This window comes from Balaenoptera ricei, chromosome 3 (assembly GCF_028023285.1).
Source record: "Balaenoptera ricei isolate mBalRic1 chromosome 3, mBalRic1.hap2, whole genome shotgun sequence".
NCBI lineage: Eukaryota > Metazoa > Chordata > Mammalia > Artiodactyla > Balaenopteridae > Balaenoptera > Balaenoptera ricei.
Window position 1 is genome coordinate 131,751,999 of NC_082641.1, and position 21,484 is coordinate 131,773,482.

The window sequence follows — 21,484 nt, forward strand, 5'->3', positions numbered from 1 at the left end:
TGCACGGGCCTCTCACTGTCGCGGCTTCTCCCGTTGCGGAGCACAGGCTCCAGACGCGCAGGCTCAGTAATTGTGGCTCATGAGCCTAGCCGCTCCGTGGCACGTGGGATCTTCCTGGACCGGGACACGAACCCGTGTCCCCTGCATTGGCAGGCGGATTCCTAACCACTGCGCCACCAGGGAAGCCCTGTTTTTTTTTAAAATAGGTCTTTATTAGAGTATAATTGCCTCACAATACTGTGTTAGTTTCTGTTGTACACCAAAGTGAATCAGCCATATGCATACATATGTCCCCATATCCCCTCCCTCTTGAGCCTCCCTCCCACCCTCCCTATCCCACCCCTCTAGGTCATCCGCAGAGCACTGACCTGATCTCACTGTGCTTTGCTGCTGCTTCCCACTAGCTAACTATTTTACATTTGGTAGTGTATATATGTCCATGCTACTCTCACTTCGCCCCAGCTTCCCCCTCCCACCCCATGTCCTCAAGTCCATTCTTAAGAGGAGTTTTAATGGTAGAGTAGAGGGATAGTAATTTATTCATTTACATATTTATTTATTTTGGCCATGCGGGATCTTAGTTCCCTGACCAGGGATCGAACTCTGGCCCTTGGCAGTGATAGCCCGGAGTCCCAACCACTGGACCTCCAGGGAATTCCCCAGCCATTATTTCTTCAAGTAAGATTTCTGCCCTTTTCTTTCTCTTTCTGGAAGTCCTATAATGCAAATGTTAGTCTGTTTGATATTGCCCCATAAGTCTCTTAAGCTATAGTCAAATTTTTTCATTCTTTTTCTTTTTGCTGCTCTGCTTGGGTGAGTTCCACTGCCTTTTTTTCAAGTTGACTGATTCTTTCTTCTGCTTTATCCAGTCTACTGTTGAACACTTCTAGTGTATTTTTCAGTTCAGTTATTATATTCTTAAGCTCTGTGACTTCTGTTTGGTATTTTCTTATACTTTCCATCTCTTTGTTGAAGATTTCGCCGTGTTCATCCATTTGTCTTCCCAGTTCGGTGAGCATCTTTATGACCATTACTTTGAACTCTTTATCAGGTAAATTACTTATCTCTGTTTCATTAAGATATTTTTCTGAGGTTTTATCTTGTTAACTGACTTGGAACATATTCCTCTGTTTCTTTATTTTGCTTGACTCTCTGTGTTGGTTTCTATACAGTAGAAGAAACGACTACTTCTCCCAGTCTTGAAGGAGTGGCCTCATGTAAGAGATAAAAGTTTTTATTCAGCCCTGCCCCAGCTTTTGGTCATCTCTCAAACTTTTGTGCTTGTCCAAGCATCCTGTTACGTTATTAGTAGCTCCCAGTAGTTGAGGATGTGCCAAGAATAGACAGTGTCCCAAAGAGGAGGGTTTCAGCACCTAGATTCAGTTGGACTGGAAGCTAGACCCTCAGGCAGCAGCTTTATAAGTATGCAGATATATTCAGTTCTGGGAGGCCACAAATGTAAGCCCTGCTGGCCCCCAGAGCCACATGATCTGTCCCCTGGGCAGCAGTTGCAGAAATCAGGATACACTGTCCAGATGAGTGTATAAACTTTTTTGGGAGATACTGGTGAGCTGGAGCAAGGCAGAGAAAGAGCACCAAGATGGTGTCTACAGCCTGCATTGTTGAGAGCAGCTCCATAGGCCACCAAACGTGTGCCAGGCTTGAGGCCTGCCACTCAGTCGAAAGCTCCAGGACAGGTAGAGTGGCCTCCTTCACAGAAAGAATGGGGAGTGTGTCTTGGTCTGCTGTCTGCACAGTCTCCTGAGGATGGTAGCCTGCCAAGAACCATCCCTCCCCAATTGCCACAGTCCCATGAGACCCCAGAACACAAGCCCCTTTGGCCATCAGGGCCAGGTGATGGGCATCCTCTGGATGTCAGCTGCAGAAACTGCACCAGCCGTGTGTAAAGGATTACAGTCAGCCCCTCCATATGCTGTTTAATTAGAAGCCTGCCCCCAGGCCACAGTCGTGATGATTAGCTAATAGGCCTCCTTCACAAAAAGACAGACCTCAAAGGTCTATTGCCTCTTGCTGTGCCCTGGGGGTGGCAGCTGTTTAGGAACACTTTCTCTGTTGGTTACAGTGCTGGGGGGCCCACAGGCATAAGCCCTACTGGTCACCAGAGTCAGGCGATGTAGATGTGTCCCCTAGCAGCAGTCATAAAAATCATGGTGCCAAACAGGGTTATGAGCTCCTTTCTGGGTGACACCTATTATTACAGTCCCATGTTACCAGGAGCGCAAGCTCCCCTGACCTCCAGAGCCAGGCAATCAAGAGTTATCTCCTGGGGACTTCTTCCCTGGTGGCGCAGTGGCTAAGAATCTGCCTGCCAATGCAGGGGACACGGCAAAGGGAGAGGGCAAAGATGGTGCCCACTAGTCTCCATCCCCATAGAGTGAGTGTTCCAGCAGGCTCCTAAATGGGTGTGTTAAATTGGATGCCTGATCCACAGGCTGAGGTGTTTTTTTTTTGTTTGTTTGTTTGCTTTGGGCTGTGCCACATGGCTTGTGGGATCTTAGTTCCCCGACCAGGGATTGAACCTGGGCCCTCAGCAGTGAGAGTGTGGAGTCCTAACCACTGGACTGCCAGGGAAGTCCCCAGGCTGAGGGTTTTTTTTTTAATATTTATTTATTTATTTGGTTTCACAGGGTCTTAGTTGTGGCAGGAGGGCTCTTTAGTTGCTCCTTGTGGGGTCCTTAGTTGTGGCTCACCAGCTCCTTAGTTGTAGCACGTGGGCTCCTTAGTTGTGGCTGGTGGGCTCCTTAATTGCGGCTCCAGGGCTCCTTAGTTGCGACTTGCCAGCTCCTTAGTTGTGGCGCACGGGTTCCTTAGTTGTGGCATGTGAACTCGTAGTTGCGGCACGCATGTGGGATCTAGTTCCCTGACCAGGTATCGAACCCAGGCCCCCTGCATTGGGAGCGTGGAGTCTTATCCACTGTGCCACCAGGGAAGTCCCCCTAGCCTGAGGTTTTACTGTAAGCAGGTGAGCCTCCTTTACTTTACGTATGGGTGCAATCAGCTGCCCCTGAGCTGGGCATTGGGGCAGGTGAATTTCTGAGCGTGACTCTTTAAGAGGTGTTTCTCTGATTGTCTCCATCTTGTGGGTCTCAGGCCATGAGCTCAATTGGTTTTCAAAATTAGGTGTTTTGGGGGTTCATCTCAAGTGCGTGTCTTAAAAGTTGCAGTTCCTGATGTGGGGTTTGAACCCTTTGTTTCTCAGGGAGAAGCTCTGGGTTTTGAGTTCCCTCCCAGTTGTGGGTTGCCATACTGGGGGTGGGGTTTATGACAGGATTGTGAGCCAACCTTTCCTACCTGCTTTGATGTCGTTTTCTTCTTGTTTGCCTGATATGTAGTTGTCACCCAGCCAGCCTTTAGTTTTTTTTAAGAGGAAGTTGTTCCACATGTAGCTGTAGACTCAGTGTGTCTATAGGAGGATGTGAGTTCAGGAGATTAAACAATGTGCTACTGAATAACCAGTGGGTCAAAGAAGAAATAAAAAAATACCTTGAGGAAAATGAAAATGGAAATGTAACATAGCAGAATTTATGCAGTGCAGCAAAAGCAGTTCTAAGAGGGAAGTTCACAGCAATAAATGTCTACCTCAAGAAATAAGAAAAGTCTGAAGAAACAGCCTAACTCTACACCTCAAGGAACTAGAAGAAGAAATGAAGTCCAAGGTTAGTAGAAGGAAGGAAATAACAAAGGTTAGAGCAGGAATAAATGAACTAGAGACTAAAATGACAATAGAAAAGATCAATAAAACTAAGAGCTGATTCTTTGAAAAGATTAAAAAAAAAAAAGAAACCCCAAACCTGACAAACCTTTAGCTAGACTCAACAAGAAAAAAGAGAGAGGACTCTAATAAATAAAATCAGAAATGAAAGAGGAGTGTGACAGTGATACCGCAGAAATACAAAGGATCTTAAGAGACTGCTATGAATAATTATATGCCAACAGATTGGACAACCTAGAAGAAATTGAGAAATTCCTAGAAACATATAACCTACTAAGACTGAATCATGATGTAATAGGAAATCTGAGCAGACTGATTACTAGCAAGGAGATTGAATGAGTAATCAAAAGCCATCCAACAAACAAAAGTCCAGGACCAGATGGCTTCCCTGGTGAATTCTACCAAACATTAAAAGAAGAATTAAAATCAGTCTTTCTCAAACTCTCCCAAAAGATAGAAGAGGGCAGAATTCTTCCAAACATATTTTATGAGGCCAGCATTTTCCTGATACCAAAACCGGACAAGGGTGCCACACACAAAAAGTTACAGGCAGTATCCCCGATGAGCATGTATGCAAAATCCTCAACAAATTCTTAGCAAACTGAATTCACCAATACATTAAAAGGATCATACATCGTGATCAAGTGGGATGTATTCCAAAAATGTAAGGATGGTTCAACATTTGCAAACCAGTCAGTGCAATTCACCACGTTAACACAATGAAGGATAAAAATCATACGACCGTTTCAATATTGACATGCAGGAAAAGCATTTGACAAAATTCAGCATCCATTTTTGATAAAAACTGTCAACAAAGCAGGTATTGAGTGAACATACCTCAACATAATAAAGGCCATATATGACAAGTCCACAGCTAACATCATACTCAATGGTGAAAGGCTGAAAACGTTTCCTCTAAGGTCAGGAACAAAGACGACGATGTACACTCTCGCCACTTTTATTCAACATGGTATTGGAAGTTCTAGCTGCAGAAATTAGACAAGAAAAAAGAGATAAAAGGTATCCAGATTGCAAAGGAAGAAGTAAAACTATCACTATTTACAGATGACATGATAAGAAAACCCTAAAGACTCCAAAAAACTATTAAAACTAATAAACAAATTCAGTAAAGTTGCGAGATACAAAATCAAACAAAAATTTTTTGTTTCTTTATACTAATAAAGAACTATCAGAAAGATAAATTAATCAAATAACCCATTTACAATTGCATCAAAAAGAATAGAATACCTAGAAATAAATTTAACCAAGGAGATGAAAGACTTGTATATTAAAAACTACAAGACATTAATGAAAGAAATTGAAGAAGATAGAAATAAATGCAAAGATATTTTGTGTTCATGGATTGGAAGAATTAGTATTGTTAAAATGACCATACCACGCAAAGCAATCTATAGATTCAGTGCAATTCCTATCAAAATTTCAATGGCATTTTTCACAGAAATGGAACAAACAGTGTTTTGTTTTGTTTTTTAAAAATTTTATTTATTTATTTATTTATTGGCTGTGTTGGGTCTTCATTGCAGTGCGCAGGCTTCTCATTACAGTGGCTTCTCTTATTGCGGAGCACAGGCTCTAGGCGCACGGGCTTCAGAATTTGTTGCACACCGGCTCAGTAGTTGTGGCGCACAGGCTTAGTTGCCCTGCAGCATGTGGGATCTTACCAGACCAGGGCTTGAACCCATGTCCCCTGCACTGGCAGGCGGATTCATAACCACTGTGCCACCAGGGAAGCCTGAACAGTCTTAAAAGTTGTGTGGAACCTCCAAAGACCCCAATAGCCAAAGCAATCTTAAAGAAGAACAAAGCTGGAGGCATCATGCTACCTGATTTCAAACTATATTACGAAGGTATAGTAATTAAAACAGTATGATATTGGTATAAAAACAGACACATAGATCAATGGAACAGAATATAGAGCCCAGAAATAATCCCACACATATGTTGTCAATTAACTTATGACAGTAGAGCAAGAATACACGTTGGGGAAAGGGCAGTCTCTTTAACAGATGGTATTTGGAAAATTGGACAGCCTCACGCCAAAGAATGAAATTTGATCCTATCCTACCCCATACTCCAAAATTAACTCAAAATAGGTTAAAGACTTGAATGTAAGACCTGAAACCATAAAACTCCTAGAAGAAAGCAGGCAGTAAGCTCCTTGACATAGGTCTTGGCAGTGATTTTTTGAATCTGACACCAAAAGCAAAAGCAAAAGTAAACAAGTAGAACCTAATTAAACTAAAAGTCTTCTGCATAGCACAGGAAACCATCAACAAAGTGAAAATGCAGCCTACTGAATGGGAGAAAATAATTGTAAGTCATATATCTGATAAAGGGCTAATGTCCAAAATATACAACAAACTCATACAACTGAATAGCAAAAAAACCGCAAACAATCAAATTAAAAAATGAGAAGATCTGAATAGCTATTTTGCCAAGAAGACATGCCATTGACCAATAGGTACATGAAAAGATACTCCATATCATTAATCATCAGAGAAATGCAAATCCAGACCACAATGAGATACCGCCTCACACCTGTTAGAATGGCTATTATCAAAAAATAGGAAATAAGAAGTGTTGGCAGGGACGTGCAGAAAAGGGACTGTTGTGCAGTGTTGGTGGGAATGTAAATTGGTGCAGCCACTGTGGAAAACAGTACAGAGGTTCCTCAAAAACTAAAAATGAACTACCATGTGATATAGCAATTCCACTTCTGAAGAGAACAAAAACACTAATTTGGAAAGATATCTACACACTCACGTCCATTGCTGCATTCCAATAGCCAAGGTATGGAAACAAGCTAAGTTTCCATCAGTGGATGAGTAGTTAAAGAAATTGTGATATATGTAAATATATAAACACACACACACACTCACACAAACACAGAGGAATATTAATCAGCCGTAAAAGAGAATGAAATCTTGCCATTTGTGACAATAAGGATGGACCTAGAGGGTATTATGTTAAGTGAAATAAGTCAGGCAGAGAAAGACTAATACCATTTGATATTTCTTATATGTGGAATCTAAAAAATCAAAACAAAACAAAAACCAAACCGGGCTCATCGGTACAGAGAACAGATTGGTGGTTGCAAGAGGCAGCGGGTTGGGGGTGACAGAAATGGGTGAATTGGGTTTTTTTGTTTGTTTGTTTTGTTTTTTTAGTTTAAATACATTGAATAAAATTTTTTTAAAAAGTCCACCCATTAACTGACTTTTTTCTTAATTCTCGTAATCTGTAGGTCCTTTATTCAGCTCTTTTTTTTTTCTCCTTGTAATTTATTTGTTGAAGAAAATGGGCTGTTCGTCTTGTAGAGTTTTGTACAGCTTGGAGTTTGCTGAGTGCATCCCCTTCATGTTTAACAGGTTTCCCTGTCTCTGTATTTTCTGTATTGAATCTAGAGGCTGATTAATTCAAGTTTGTTTTTGCAGAAGGACTACTTCATGGATGGTGGGTGGTGTCTTTTTACATTAGGAGGCGAATGAAGCCACCTTTATGCATTAATTTCTTAGGGATTAGAAAGTGATGTTATTTGTCTTGATCATTCAACAAAGTTGAGGAATTCCACAGATCATGTCAGAGATCCTCTGTGTCTTTAAATCTATTTTAGGACTGAGGTGACTTACAGTAGAGAATCAATAGTCATTGGCCACCATAGAAAGAAATGAAATTCTGCCATTTGCAACATCGTGGATGGACTTGGGTTGGTATTCTGCTTAATGAAATAAGTCAGACAGAGAAAGACAAATACTGTATGATATCACTTATATGTAGAATCTAAAGTATAAAATAAACTAGTGAATATAACAAAAAAGAAACAGAAATATAGAAAACAAGCTGATGGTTACCAGTGAGAAGAGGGAAGGGGTGAGGGGCAAAACAGGGGTAGGAGGTTAAGAGGTACAAACTACTATGTATAAAATACATAAGCTCCAAGGATATACTGTACAACACAGGGAACATAGCCAAACTTTTATAATAACTGTGAATGGAATGTAACCTTTAAAAATTGTGACTCGCTATGCTGTACACCTGAAACTTACATAATGTTGTACACCAGCTATACCTCAATTAAAATCTTGGGTTAATATCTGTTTATTATTTGACTTACATGAGTTACTGACTTTTCACTCTTCTTAGCCTTCAGTAAACTACTAGCTGTTTGTGGTATTTTATGTAATCCCGATTCTTTGTTAACAAATATGTCTAGAATGTTTCCACTTGTGATCCTTAAATAGTTTCCATCAAAATGGAGCTGATGTGGTTCAGAAGATAGATAAGCTTTGGAAAAGATTCTAAATGTCTGTTGCTTTACAGGCTTTTTTCATCTCACAGCGTTTTACCCCAATCACATATTCACACAAGTGCTTCTCTTGAAATATCTCGAAAATGGGAGAAGAAGAATAAAATTGTTTATCCTCCACAACTGCCTGGAGAACCTCGGAGACCAGCTGTAAGTTTGTGGGTAGAACTAATCTCTTGATTTTGGTAAAGTGCTCTTGCTCTTGTGTGGCTAGCAGCGATTTATTATTCCATGTTAAGAAAACAAAAAAATTATACAGGAATTTGCTTGATCCTTTAATTGGTACAGAAAATGTTCCAGATCTGTCTTTTTTGTAGTTAAAATGATTGTCTTTGTTTTACTTATTTGCCTAGACTTAACCTCCTGGATAGGAACCTTAACTCTAAAACTGAGCTAATAACTTGAGACATTTCGACTGATTTTTGACTCCAAGAGGCTTGATAATGGAGCACGAGGGGTTGGCAAGAATGGCTTAAGCCATTGGCCAATATTTAAATCATATGTATGATTTTGCAATGTTTTATACTTGAGTATAGACACACTTGGTTGTGAGGTTTTTCTTCCCTTTTTTTTTTGTAATTTACAAACCTTTGAACCTAAGGTTTGAGTTTAATCATTGGATTCCTTCCAGGGATACCTTATTCCTTCCAGACTTTAACTTACCTTTAGTTGCTCAGAATCCTTTTGCCCTCTCCAAATTGCTAGAGATTGCTCTAGTCTGAAATAAAAGACAAATTTCTAGCTTAATATGAATTTTCTGTGGGATACATACCCATCTGTTAAAAAGTTTAAGTAAGTAATAATAGCATAAACAAGGTGGGAACATTTGAATCCTTAAGAAAATGAACTGTGATAAGTACTTTAGAAATAGAATTACTGTGTTAATTAAAAATCATTCAGTTTAGCAAACATCTTTTAAGGTCCTTTGGGATTTAAGGCTACTGGATAATCAATATAATCTAAGTAATGTCATTTGCTTAGTTTTTATATGAACTTGACAGCGTGCATTTTATTAAAATTCAGTTGCTATCTAGATATTAGTCTGAATTAGTACAGTTTTATGGGTTATTTTTTTCTCATTTAGGGGAGTTAATTTATTGATTTGAAGACCTCCTACCTGATTGGGAACTGAGAAGAAAAAGAGATCTTAATAGCTTAAACAAATGAGTTTTTAACTTTCATATTTTATTATGCCATCAGAGCTTAAAAGTTTGATTTGTCATAGAATCTGTGCTATTAAGCATTGACTCCATTTTGTAATCAAGCAAAATTTACAAAAATTTACACATTTGTACAAATATCATAAATAAAATATTTTCTAGGGGCTTCCCTGGTGGCACAGTGGTTAAGAATCCGCCTGCCAATGCAGGGGAGATGGGTTCAAGCCCTGGTCTGGGAAGATCCCCCATGCCGTGGAGGAACTAATCCCATGCGCCACAACTACTGAGCCTGCGTGCCTAGAGCCTGTGCTCTGCAACAAGAGAAGCCACCGCAATGAGAAGCCCGCGCACCGCAATGAAGAGTAGCCCCCTCTCGCCGCAACTAGGGAAAGCCCACGCACAGCAACAAAGACCCAATACAACCAAAAGTGAAGTAAAAATTTAAAAAAATATATAATGTCTATAATTAATGAGCTTTCTTTACTTCTTACTTGAGCTCTGTGGACTTGGCTTTAACTGGAAATAAAGAAATCATAATAGTATTTGTCAGGTCCAGAATCTAAAGCAAAATTTTGTATTTTGTAAGTACCAGTCTTTTTGGATGTTAAACACACTTCAGGATACATCCTAAATAGCACAATTCAAATAGTTAATAGTAGATCATCTACCTGACTCTAGTAAATGAAGAACAGTGTCAGTTAAATCATTTGTTATATATTGTAATTTACTGAAACTATTTTGATTAACTTTTGCATCATATATACTCCTTCTGTAAGAGCCTGTGTGAAGACATTTGGTTAGATTTTATATAGGCACTTTGGAGAAACCTAATTCAATTCTCTATTTTGCACAAATTTTGTTTGAGGGAGTAATCCTTTTTTGGGACAAATTAAGACTTTTGGAAAATGCCTTAACATTTTCTGATTTTAAATAGTATTTGGTAAATTGATTTTGGTGTAACAGTTATACCTGTTATGAGTAAATTATTAATGCTGTTTATAAACACCTTGCTTATTAACAGGGAATAATTTGCTCACCTAGCCACATAGTTGATACACTGTGCCATTATTTGCAGTGTCCCTTAGGCTTTCCAATCTGCTACCTGCAAACATTTTAAAAATTAGTTTTATCTCTTGTTTAGAAGAAGACCAGATAATATTTACTATTCTATCTCATTCTGATCTTCAGCATTTGGAATATGTAGTTAAATAATAGTAGATGGGGCAATGAGTAAATCCTAAGGCATTTGTAAACTTCTAGCAGGAGTCAGAATGTTAGAAAGTTTTGAGGTTTCTCTGCTTTTATTTGCCTTGAAAAATGTTTTCTAATTTTTTTTTAAGTGGCATTATGGTATAATAGTAGGAAGAATGTGGGTTTTAGAGTCATGAGGGGAACTTTAAAGATACACCTGCCAGACATTGTATTAAGCCCTTCACATACCTCCCTGGGTGGCACTAGCTTACAAACTTTGCGATCTTGGACAAGTCACTTGATTTCTCTGATTTTCATTTTGTAAAAGCTTTTTAAAATGTTTTTTCTCCCAACTCATAGAGTTAGAGCATATGAAATAATGGACTTGAAAAGTGCTTTGTGAACTATAAATTGTTTAATGGATGATTGATTAAAAAATTCAGTAGGCTATACCTACCACTATAAATAAAAGATAATAAAAACTAACATTTACTAAGATCTTACCATGTGCTAGACACTGTAAAGTACTTACTTTATGTAGGTTACTTTATTTAATCCTTATTATAGTCTTATGTGTTAGGTACTATTATCTTCATTTTAAAGAAGAAGAAACTTAAGCACAGAGAAGTTAAGTAGCTTGGGTTCTGTAGCTGGTAAATGGTAGAGCTGGGATTCTAACCCAGGGAGTCTGATTCTAGAACCTGTGCTCTTGACTGAACACTTACAATATTGGTTTTCTTATGAAAATAGTTACTTTATCCATTTTGCCATTGTTCTCCTCACTAACAAGAAACCTTTTTGTACCTTTTCTTTTGTTCTTTTAGCCAGCTAAATGTTTTTAAAATACTTTAGTTTAAGTCTTTTACTATTCCTCTGTATAGAAGCGTTGCAAATTTTGTCACAAACTAGCCATTTTACAGTTTGTTTTTCCCTTAGTAATCTTTATAACATAGTGAGAATTTGGAAAAATATAACTTTGTATAGGGAAAAAGGGTCCCCAAATTCTTTCTTTTAAAAAAAATTTTTATTTATTTATTTATTTATTTATTTTTGGCTACCCTTGGCTCTTCGTTGCTGCGCGTGGGCTTTCTCTAGTTGCAGTGAGCGGGGGCTACTCTTCCATGTGGTGTGCAGGCTTCTCATTGCAGTGGCTTCTCTTGTTGTGGAGCACGGGCTCTAGGTGCGTGGACTTCTCACTGCAGTGGCTTCTCTTGTTGCAGAGCACGGGCTCTAGGCACATGGGCTTCAGTAGTTGTGGCACACGGGCTCAGTAGTTGTGGCTCACGGGCTTAGTTGCTCCACGGCATGTGGGATCTTCCTGGACCGGGGCTCGAACCCGTGTCTCCTGCATTGGCAGGTGGATTCTTAACCACTGCGCCACAGGGAAGTCTTCCAAATTCTTAATAATGTTTTTATTTCTTATGGCAGCCTTTTCATTAAGCACAGAAAGTAAAAACTTTATTAACAGTGTTTTACTGTCATTTTGATAAACTTGCTTAATTTTTTTTCCTGTTTGTAAGGAAATCTACCATTGTCGAAGACAAATAAAGTACAGCAAAGACAAGATGTGGTATTTGGCAAAATTGGTAAGCAAAAATGACTATTACCGTGTAATACATAGGGAAAGAAGCTACAAATTTTACCCCAGGATTTGAAAAAAGCAAAAAAACTTGCCCTGTTTTTTCCAAAAAGTGAGGAATATAATTACATTTTTAGACATTTCGTAGGTAATCCAAAAATGATAGTTCAGAGATTGGTGATTTTGCTTAATTTTTACCTGACAAACTAAATCATGTTGGATACATAGATACTTTAGAAGAAGGGTGTCAAGAACCTGGCTATAGTTAGAGAATCCAGGAAGCAAACTTACGTATCTGTAAAAGTTGATTCAACCTATTTCAAAACTGTTGCCTTTTTAAGTTTTTTACCTTGAAAATGAAATTTATATATGAGAGAAGACAAAAGCAGCAAATACACATGTAATACATTTCTTCTGTAGGAGAAGGAGATGCCTTTAGTGCCTACTGTGATCCTTGCCAACCTGTGATCTTTCTCTGTCATGTCTGCTCTCTTTTTTTATTATTGAAACCATTATAATCCAGGTTTAGTGGTTAAAAATTTTAAGTTTGATTTTGACCTACAGAGGGTGGTGGCATCCTTTCTCAAACTTGTTTTCTTCTCTTTTGCCTGCGTTTAGTTAGCTATTTTTATTCTTAATGAAAAATGTTTTTCCCCACTTTTATTGAGATGTAATTAACATGTAACTAGTTAGCTAATTTTAGAAGTTATTTGAATTATGTAAGACTTTTACTTTTCACTGAAAAGGGAATGCTGACTTTGTAAACTAATTTGTTTATTTTCTCTTGTCTGTTACCCTTTAATTCTAGATACGAGGAATGTCCATTGACCAGGCTCTGGCTCAGTTGGAATTCAGTGACAAAAAAGGGGCCCAGATAATTAAAGAGGTAAACTAAGTTTGATGGGGAGGGAGCGAATAGTTGGCTTGCAGGTGTTAGTAAGCTTTGCCTAAATCCTGAATTCGCTAGTGTAAATGCACAGTTTATATAATACAGATTTAGGGGAGGGGACTCAGTTTTATTAGTGTCCTTATACCTTAGGAATGTTCTGTGCTTTAAGTATTTTTTTTTCCTGAGATGCTTTTACTTGCACCAGATAGTGATTTATATTTTATGGTCTGTCTGTGAAGTGAAGTGATACATCTTATTTTTAATGATTGGGGGATTGATAAATTTTTTAAAAGATTTTTTTTTGTCAGTTCCACAACTGAGAGCTTGGGATTTTGTAACTAGTTGAGTGGAAAGAGCACTGGACTGGGACTCAGGGGACTGGGAGTCTTATCTTTTCTCTGACAGTTTCTGTTGTGACTTTGGGCAAGACACTTGTCTGGTTCCATTTTTCTCATTTGTAAACTAGGTGGGGTTGGATTGGATGATCTCTAAAGACACTTCTAGCTCTAAATGTAGCTGATTCACTAGGTGCACGTGACTGTTGGTATTTGTGCTGACTCATTCTAGGCACATGAGTGTTTTTTTTTTTTTAATTTTTTAATTTATTATTTATTTATTATTTTTATTTTTGGCTGTGTTGGGTCTTTGTTTCTGTGTGAGGGCTTTCTCCAGTTGCGGCGAGTGGGGGCCACTCCTCATCGCGGTGCGCGGGCCTCTCACTATCGCGGCCTCTCTTGTTGCGGAGCAGAGGCTCCAGACGCTCAGGCTCAGTAGTTGTGGCTCATGGGCCCAGTTGCTCCGCGGCATGTGGGATCTTCCCAGACCAGGGCTCGAACCCGTGTCCCCTGCATTGGCAGGCAGACTGTCAACCACTGTGCCACCAGGGAAGTCCCAAATTTAATAATTCTTAAAGGAAATTTTCAAGTATGATTTTCTCCACTTGTCTGATGTTGTTAATGGTTATTTTGGATCTAAAGTTTAAGAATTTTCAATAAGATTTAGCCCTTGAGCTTCTTGAACTTCTTGGCAAGTCTATGACTCAAAGCCATAATGCCCATTACCAAGGGTACTGTTGCAAGTGTTGCTATCTCCTCCTTTACAGCTTACACATTCCATTTAAAACTTAGCAGGATGAACTGTGTTCTTTGCATTTGCAGTTCTTGTCTGAGGAAGGAAAGCTCACTGTATCCCTTTTCCTTAGTACTGTTATAATTTGATATTCTCTTTTTAAAATTGACTGCAATAGGAAGGCATGTGATTAGCAGTCATAGAGATAACAATAAGAAATGAGAAATTTAATTCTGTTTTAGTTCAGGTCAGCCAAATGAATGCCTTTCTTTTTCTTTTTATTTAAGGTTCTCTTAGAAGCACAAGATATGGCAGTGAGAGACCACAATGTGGAATTCAGATCCAATTTATATATAGGTAAGATCTTTAATATTCTTAGCTTCGGAAAATGGCTTCCAACAGTGATGCCAAGTTCTTCATCTAATAACAGTGTTTGATATCTAAATACTTTGGACTGTGTTTGCCAGTGAAAATTGCTGGTAATCGCTTATTCTTCAGCCTTCAGCATGGTAATGTTAGTCAGTTGTAAATGGTCCTAACTTTACTGCTTTATTGTTACCTGTTCCGTAATGAGACTGAGATCATGAAACCTATTGCTGATAATTATTAAATAATGGATATCGAGATGATACATAGAGTGGTCCTTTAATCATAATGAAACTATGGAAGAATGTAACTGATTTTTAAAAAAATTAATTCTTTGTCAACCCAAAGGAGATATATAAAGGATCACAGGTGGACTTAAAAAAATCTTTATTTATAATGTGCCAAGCCAGGTGCCTAATCCATAAAGGTATCCTATAAGTTAGTCTTCCAATTACCAGAATGGAAAATCTGTTGAATTATAAAAGCCAAGGAGCCTTCGAAGGCTCAGATGACCCAGATGTGTTGGTTCCCCTTTGTTATTACATCCTGAAGCATTATCTTGGTTTTGTATGCTTGTTCCACATCAAATTAAATTAATGTATGTGAAAATGTTTTGGGAAGCCTGGTACACTGTACAAATGTAAGGGATATTTTGGTAGCATACCTTCTTACTGCTCTAGAAAGAGATCAATGGTTATTACAAAGCTCTCCCCTCGCTCCCCTAACACCACAGTAAAGTAGAGCAGTGGCTGGAGTTACTGCAGCAATTACTGCTAACCTTAGCAGTTTTGTAATCAAACAGAGATGTTGATGTCAAAGCAAAATTTTCTCAATCTGCCAAACCTGCATATAAGAAGGACTGTTTTACCTAAAGATATTTTAAACTCAAGATATGGGAACTGCTACTCTCCAAATGGAGGGTAAAAGGCTGAATCATTCTGGGGGAAGTTAGCCGTGCCTTATAGTTTTTTAACAATCAGAATTTTAAAAAAACATCTAAATTGTACTTTGTCATATAACCTCTGCTCTACTGGAGATATTTATTCTGATTTAGTTAATATCTTACCTCAACTCACCTGGAATTGATGCCGGCAACCACACCTACTTCTGAAATTCAAATGAATTATGATTTGCAACTGAAATACCTTATTTTTTTTAAAAATTAATTAATTAATTTATTTATTTTTGGCTGTGTTGGATCTTCGTTTCTGTGCGAGGGCTTTCTCCAATTGCGACGAGTGGGGGTCACTCTTCATCGCGGTGCGCGGGCCTCTCACTATCGTGGCCTCTCTTGTTGCGGAGCACAGGCTCCAGATGCGCAGGCTCAGTAGTTGTGGCTCACGGGCCCAGTTGCCCCGCGGCATGTGGGATCTTCCCAGACCAGGGCTCGAACCCGTGTCCCCTGCATTGGCAGGCGGATTCTCAACCACTGCACCACCAGGGAAGCCCATGAAATATCTTATTTTAAAGCTGAATCTTGTATAACTAATTATATTCTTATACAGAGGGGAATCAAATGGCAACTCAGAAGATGCAGTCCACAGTAATTAATCATAAGCATTTTCTTCTGGGAGCAGCATGAATAAATAATGCTAGAAGGACCCAGAATCATTGGAAGAGATGAAATGAAGAGCAAGACCGTTTGCTTAAAACCTCTTGGTGACCTTTCCTGCCCCATGACTGAATATCAAATCAAATTTATTTAATTTTGTTCAATTTTAGAGGAATATTGGCTTCTTAGCTGATAGGCAACATTTCATAATGGAAATTAGATGCAAGTGAAATGGAATTTGTGTTAAATCTCTTTCAACAGTTGTAGTACTATAGAGAGAGAGGGTGAGGAGCTTAATCCTGTCTTCCCAAATGAAGGAGCAAAGTCCAATGTTGCCTTTAAGCAAAAATCAACTTAACCAGTCACATGTGAATGGTCCTTTAATGCACTGGTCTCTTTAGGCACATTTCTGCTGAAAAACCTCTGCCCCTCCTACACCTTCCTTTCATCTAGTTCTGGGTCAAAATCTCTTTTCTTAAGCAGGGCTAATAAGTTTGGATTTGTCTTTTGATTTTAAAAACTCATTTGCTAAGTATTTTGTTGCCTAATTCCATTATGAAGGGAAGAGAGATGAGTACCCCCAGGAAGATGAAGTATCTGACCACGACACATCAGGCATTTTATCCCTGTATTTGCTAAACTTCCCTGATAAGAATCGTCTGAGGTTCTTATTAAAGATACAGATTCCCAGGCCTCACCACAGACTTACTGAATCTGAAACCCCAGGGGAGAGGCCTGGGTAAGTTCTATTCATTCTTACCTATAAAATGTGGGAAATGGAATTATCTTCTTACATTCTTTGAAAAGGCCTAGACATTTTATTCCATAGACTTCTTTTAGAGCTTTGAAAGGCTAGTTACTTGTTGGCTACTGTTTCGGCTCAGCAATAGCTCTTTCAGTCCCCTGAAATAAGTAAGTACAGGCATTTTAAGGGACTTGCTTTTTTGGTAGCATATGTTCTCATTATGTAGTAATTCCCTCAAATGCTTGTCATCAGTCTAAAGCTAATACCCGGTGTTGCATGACCACAGACTTTGAAAGTTCATTTCCTTTTCAAACTTAAAATGATGACTAATGACACTGTGAACAGGCCTTAACAAGTGGACATGGAGTAATAAAATGTCACTGCTTCATGATTCATGGCATCTAAAGTAGTTCACTTCAGGGAAAGTGAACGATTGACTTTGTAAATCAGTTTTCTGGGCTAAGAATGATGAAGGAGGAAGGGGGAGAGTTTCTAAAGTTAAAATGTCAAGATTCGTATTTACCTAAATACAAGTAATAGGAAATATTGACAATATTTTAAATAGATGGTACTTGCTGGGCATTATTTTTAGAAGAGCATTATATTGGGCATTATCTTTAGAAGGTCGTTTCTACTTTTGAGATGTCTTTATGTTTTTCATTCAAAAAGTATTTGAGTGCCTTCAGTGGGTATACCACGCACACAGTTAGGTGACAGTATATCTTTTCTAGCAATTTAAAACATTTAGCACAAGTAGTTTTGTTCTTTGACAGTAATAGTCCTTTGGAAGAATACATAAATTGTTCTCCCTAGTTGGAACAAAACCATGTACACTATTAGTATTGTATGTACTTGGAAAACTTTGAAATTTATTTTAGAATTTGAGCAAATTTACCAGAGACATCTGTATTGAAAAAATGATATTAATTAGCAGAAGATGTATTTCAAAATCATTTCTGTTCCTTATGGGGCATGAACTTTGGGGACAATACAAGAGGAGTGTAAGTTTTGTTGAGGAAGTAACTTTTACAGGTGAAACATGAACACTTACACAAGGTAGCATATGGTTTGGGACCAAAAAGAATAACAGGTAAATGGTATTGTTGGAATAGAGAAGAGAAGGTCAGTATAGGTTAAAATAGTCATGGATTTTCTAGAAAATTTTGGTTTTTAAAGATACGCTTTTGGGGATCTGAAGGAGTATCCAAGAGGAAAAATTTTCAAAGTGAGGTAACCACTTAAGCAAAGGCACATAGGTTGGGATGAGCAGTAAGTGTGTGGTACAGTGAGTAGAACAGTGCAGAGGAAGTAGAGGCTTAACCTAGAGGAGATGAAATTGAAAAGGTGAACATGACCTAGATTCCAGAGGGCTGAACATGGCAAGCTGTGGCATTTGGTTAAAACAGTATTGAAGCGGAACCACAGGAAGTTTTTGGGTAAGAGATTTATGTTATTAAGGCAGTGTCTTAAGACTATTAACTCTAAGCATTGGTTTTGAAATTGTGCTCTGAGGCCTCCAAGGGTGGGGCCTGGGACAAGCAGAAAGGCTTCTTGATATCTTGGTCACTGCTGTATCCTTAGAGCCCAGGATAGAGCTTCACACCCAGCAGGAACTTGGAATTTCTATATGTTGGGTGAATGAATGGCAGCAGTTTTGGATCTGTCCTCACCCTTGTTTCATTCTTAACAGATTCACATGAAAGTAGTCGTCTACATATTGTTTCATTTAATTGAAATGGTTCCGTACTAAAGCAGTTTGAAACGACTCCATGCTTCCAATTCATGGGCCACGGCTTCGATCCCGGGTCAGGGAACTAAGATCCCGCATGCGGTGCGGTGGGGCCAAAAAAAAAAAACGAATTTGGAATTTATACTCTAAGCCCTGATTTCATTCAGATCTCCGAGTGGCTGTGTTGGGTATTCCCATTCCAGAGTGTTAAAGAATCCTGGTGTTTCAGAAGAATTAATGTTTTTGTTTTGACATAAAAAAGGGATGGCATTATATGCATAAAGGTAAGCAGATATTTTATGGCTTAAGGAGGAAATCATAACTGGCATTTAGCAGGTTTTGAGTGTCTTTTCTTATGTATTTTGGGAGAGATGGAAGGAAAATGGTAGTTAACGTAGACCCTGATAGAGTTGAGCATTGTGTTTTGATAGATTATGTAGTCCTGCACAGTTAGCTAATTTTGATACTTCCTTCACTGGAGTAGTATTCCTTATTCTCAGGGTATTTGGAAATTGGTGCTCAAATTGGGTAGAGTAGCAGTTTTGGATAAAATTAGCTATCGTGTTTGTAAAATCTGTTTAGAAGTTTCTACACTCTTCCCAGTGTCACTGTTTTTGTTTGTAGGATTCCTCCTGACAAGTGGATTCAGGGCACCTGGTAGTACTTTATTATAAAGTGATTTGTGTAATGCTGCTTTCTCTTTGGAAAAATTAAGATTTTTTTTTTATTGAGGTATAATTGACGTATAACATTATATTACTTTCAGGTGTACAACTGAATGATTCAATATTGCAAAGTGATTACAAGTCTAGTTAACATCTGTCACCATACATAGTTACAGAATTTTTTTTCTTGTGATGAGAACTTTTAAGATCTATTCTCTTAACAACTTTTAAATATGCAATATGGTATTATTGACTGTAGTCACCATGCTGTACATTACATCCCCATGGCTTATTTATTTTATCACTGGAAGTTTGTACCTTTTGACTCCCTTCACCCATTTCACCCACCTGACCCCCACCCCTATCTTTGGAAGTTCTTAAATTCATTTCTTTAGTGCCAGTAGATGAAGTTGATAAAAGGGTGGTAGTTCTCTCCTTATCTCACTGAGACCCTAGGCAGTTTTCTTAATCACTTTCAGCCTTAGCTTTCTCTTTGGCAAAGCTAGGGTGCTTCTGCTGAAACCATTTCATGAGAGGTTTGTAGTTAGAGGGTTGTGGAGCACATACCTTGATATGGTCCCTGCAATATAAAGTTCTGTCACAGTAAAAGAATGGTGAGTATTGAAGTGAATTAATTTGCTACATATGCTATAGATTTTACCTTTTTAAAAGGCTTATTAAATTAACTAAAAACGTAAGACTAAGTAAATTCAGAAGGTAGTAGAAGGTAATTACTACCCTGATTTACTGTGGGTGAACAGGTGAACAGATTTCTTCTTGTACTGTTTAAAAGGTTTCTTCAAATTTTGCAGGGTCAAACTTTGACATGTTGAATGGGGGAGGGGAGATGAGGGGACAGATGTGATACAGGAGTTCCTAAGCCTGGCTGTGAATCAGAATTGCTTGGGGTGGGGGGAGTGTTGTTTGCTCAGGATTTAATTTTCAAAGCCCACTTCAAATACAGAGTATCTAGAGATGGGATCTCAGCATCAGCATTTTAAATATGTTCCCTAAGTTAGTTTGATGTAGTAGCCTGAGGACAGCATTTGGGAATCATTGGTTCCAAAGGAACAGTTAGAATATAATACAGTTAGAATAAAATCAGAATGTCTTCCCTCAGCCTCCAGGGCTCTGTGTAATCTTGCCTTCATCTCTGATCTCTTCCCCTTGTTTGTGTCACTCTTTCTCTTGCTTACTATGCTTCAGCAGGTTCTGTTCCTAAACCAAGCCAAGCATGTTCCTACCATTGGGCCTTCGCACTTGCTGTTCCCTCTTCTTGGAACACCTTGCCTCTAGATATTTGCATGAATGATTCATTCTGGTCTTGGATCAAATGTCTCTTCGTCAACGATGCCTCTTGACACCCCCCAGTCTGAAGTTGCCTCCCAACACCCCATCAGTCTCTGTCACATCACTGTTTTCTTTTATTCATAGCACTTGCCACTAACTAAAATGATCATGTTTATTTTCTCTCTTTCTCCTCTCTTTCTGTGTGCACTGCACAGAGCCAGGGCCCTTGCTATTCTTGTTCACTCCTATTTCTCCAGCATCTGGAGTAGAGCCTGGTCCTTAGTAAGGAAAGACTCAGGAGATACTTGTCTTGAGACAAGCCTGCTCTAGCCAGCCAGTGAGCTCATGTAGTCTTAGAATCCAGTTGAGGAGAGGGCAGAAATTGCTCAGCTGGTCAAGCTGTAATCTTGTGGATACAGTTGTTTCCTCTAATTTTCTTTTTCTTCTCTGTCTAGCTCAGTCCACCTCAGGGCGAGGCCAATACCTGAAACGCATCCGATACCATGGCAGAGGTCGCTTTGGGATTATGGAGAAGGTTTTTTGCCATTATTTTGTGAAGTTGGTGGAAGGCCCTCCACCTCCACCTGAGGCACCAAAGACAGCAATCACCCACGCCAAAGAGTATATCCAGGAGCTTCGCAACCGGACCATCATTCACACTCTATGATGGGGGTATTAAGACTCCACAGTGTATATATTTTACCATTTATTTCCTAAAACCAACAAAAATTAAAGACAGATGCTTTTTATGATTTGTCATTGAATTATTGAAATATGAAGTACAACTGCTAGTTTTACATGAATATTTATAAAGCTCTGCCTATCTCTCTTGAGCCTCTGGGTATATTTTATGTATTTGCAACTAGGAAGGAGAAATCAGCTTTAAACATAGGGACAGACTATATAATTCAGAAGGCTTTTTTGAGTGATGTTTGAAGGCAATGTTAGCTTTCTAGCTTGTGCCCTGCAGGTGGTAGTTTTGATACTGGACTTGAGTAGAAAGTTATAGGATAAGAAAACTTGTCCTTATTATTTCACTTGATTTTTCTCCTGGAACTGGGGGAGGGGGTGGTGGACGGGAGCATCCCTGCACATTGTTTCAGTGCAGTATTTTAGGGCATTCTGTAGTTCAGTTTTTCCTTTCACTGTTGGCATAGGCCAGTGGATGAGGGATTATATTTTCCTTTACT

At 38.8% G+C, this 21,484-nt stretch overlaps 1 protein-coding gene across 2 annotated transcripts in view; it reads left to right on the top strand.

Moving 5' to 3' along the window:
• Positions 1 to 21,046, top strand: part of MRPL22 (mitochondrial ribosomal protein L22) — a 37,012-nt gene extending 15,966 nt beyond the window's left edge. Inside the window, exons 3-7 of one of the 2 annotated variants that reach the window (XM_059917583.1) lie at positions 8,093 to 8,210; positions 11,932 to 11,997; positions 12,799 to 12,876; positions 14,235 to 14,304; positions 20,750 to 21,046. In XM_059917583.1, coding sequence (XP_059773566.1) covers positions 8,093 to 8,210; positions 11,932 to 11,997; positions 12,799 to 12,876; positions 14,235 to 14,304; positions 20,750 to 20,961 — 544 coding nt within the window. In that variant the 3' untranslated portion in view covers positions 20,962 to 21,046. Of the gene's footprint in view, positions 1 to 8,074; positions 8,211 to 11,931; positions 11,998 to 12,798; positions 12,877 to 14,234; positions 14,305 to 20,749 lie in introns of both variants that reach the window. The other variant, XM_059917582.1, reaches the window with a different exon arrangement.
• The last annotated feature ends 438 nt before the right edge of the window (positions 21,047 to 21,484 follow it).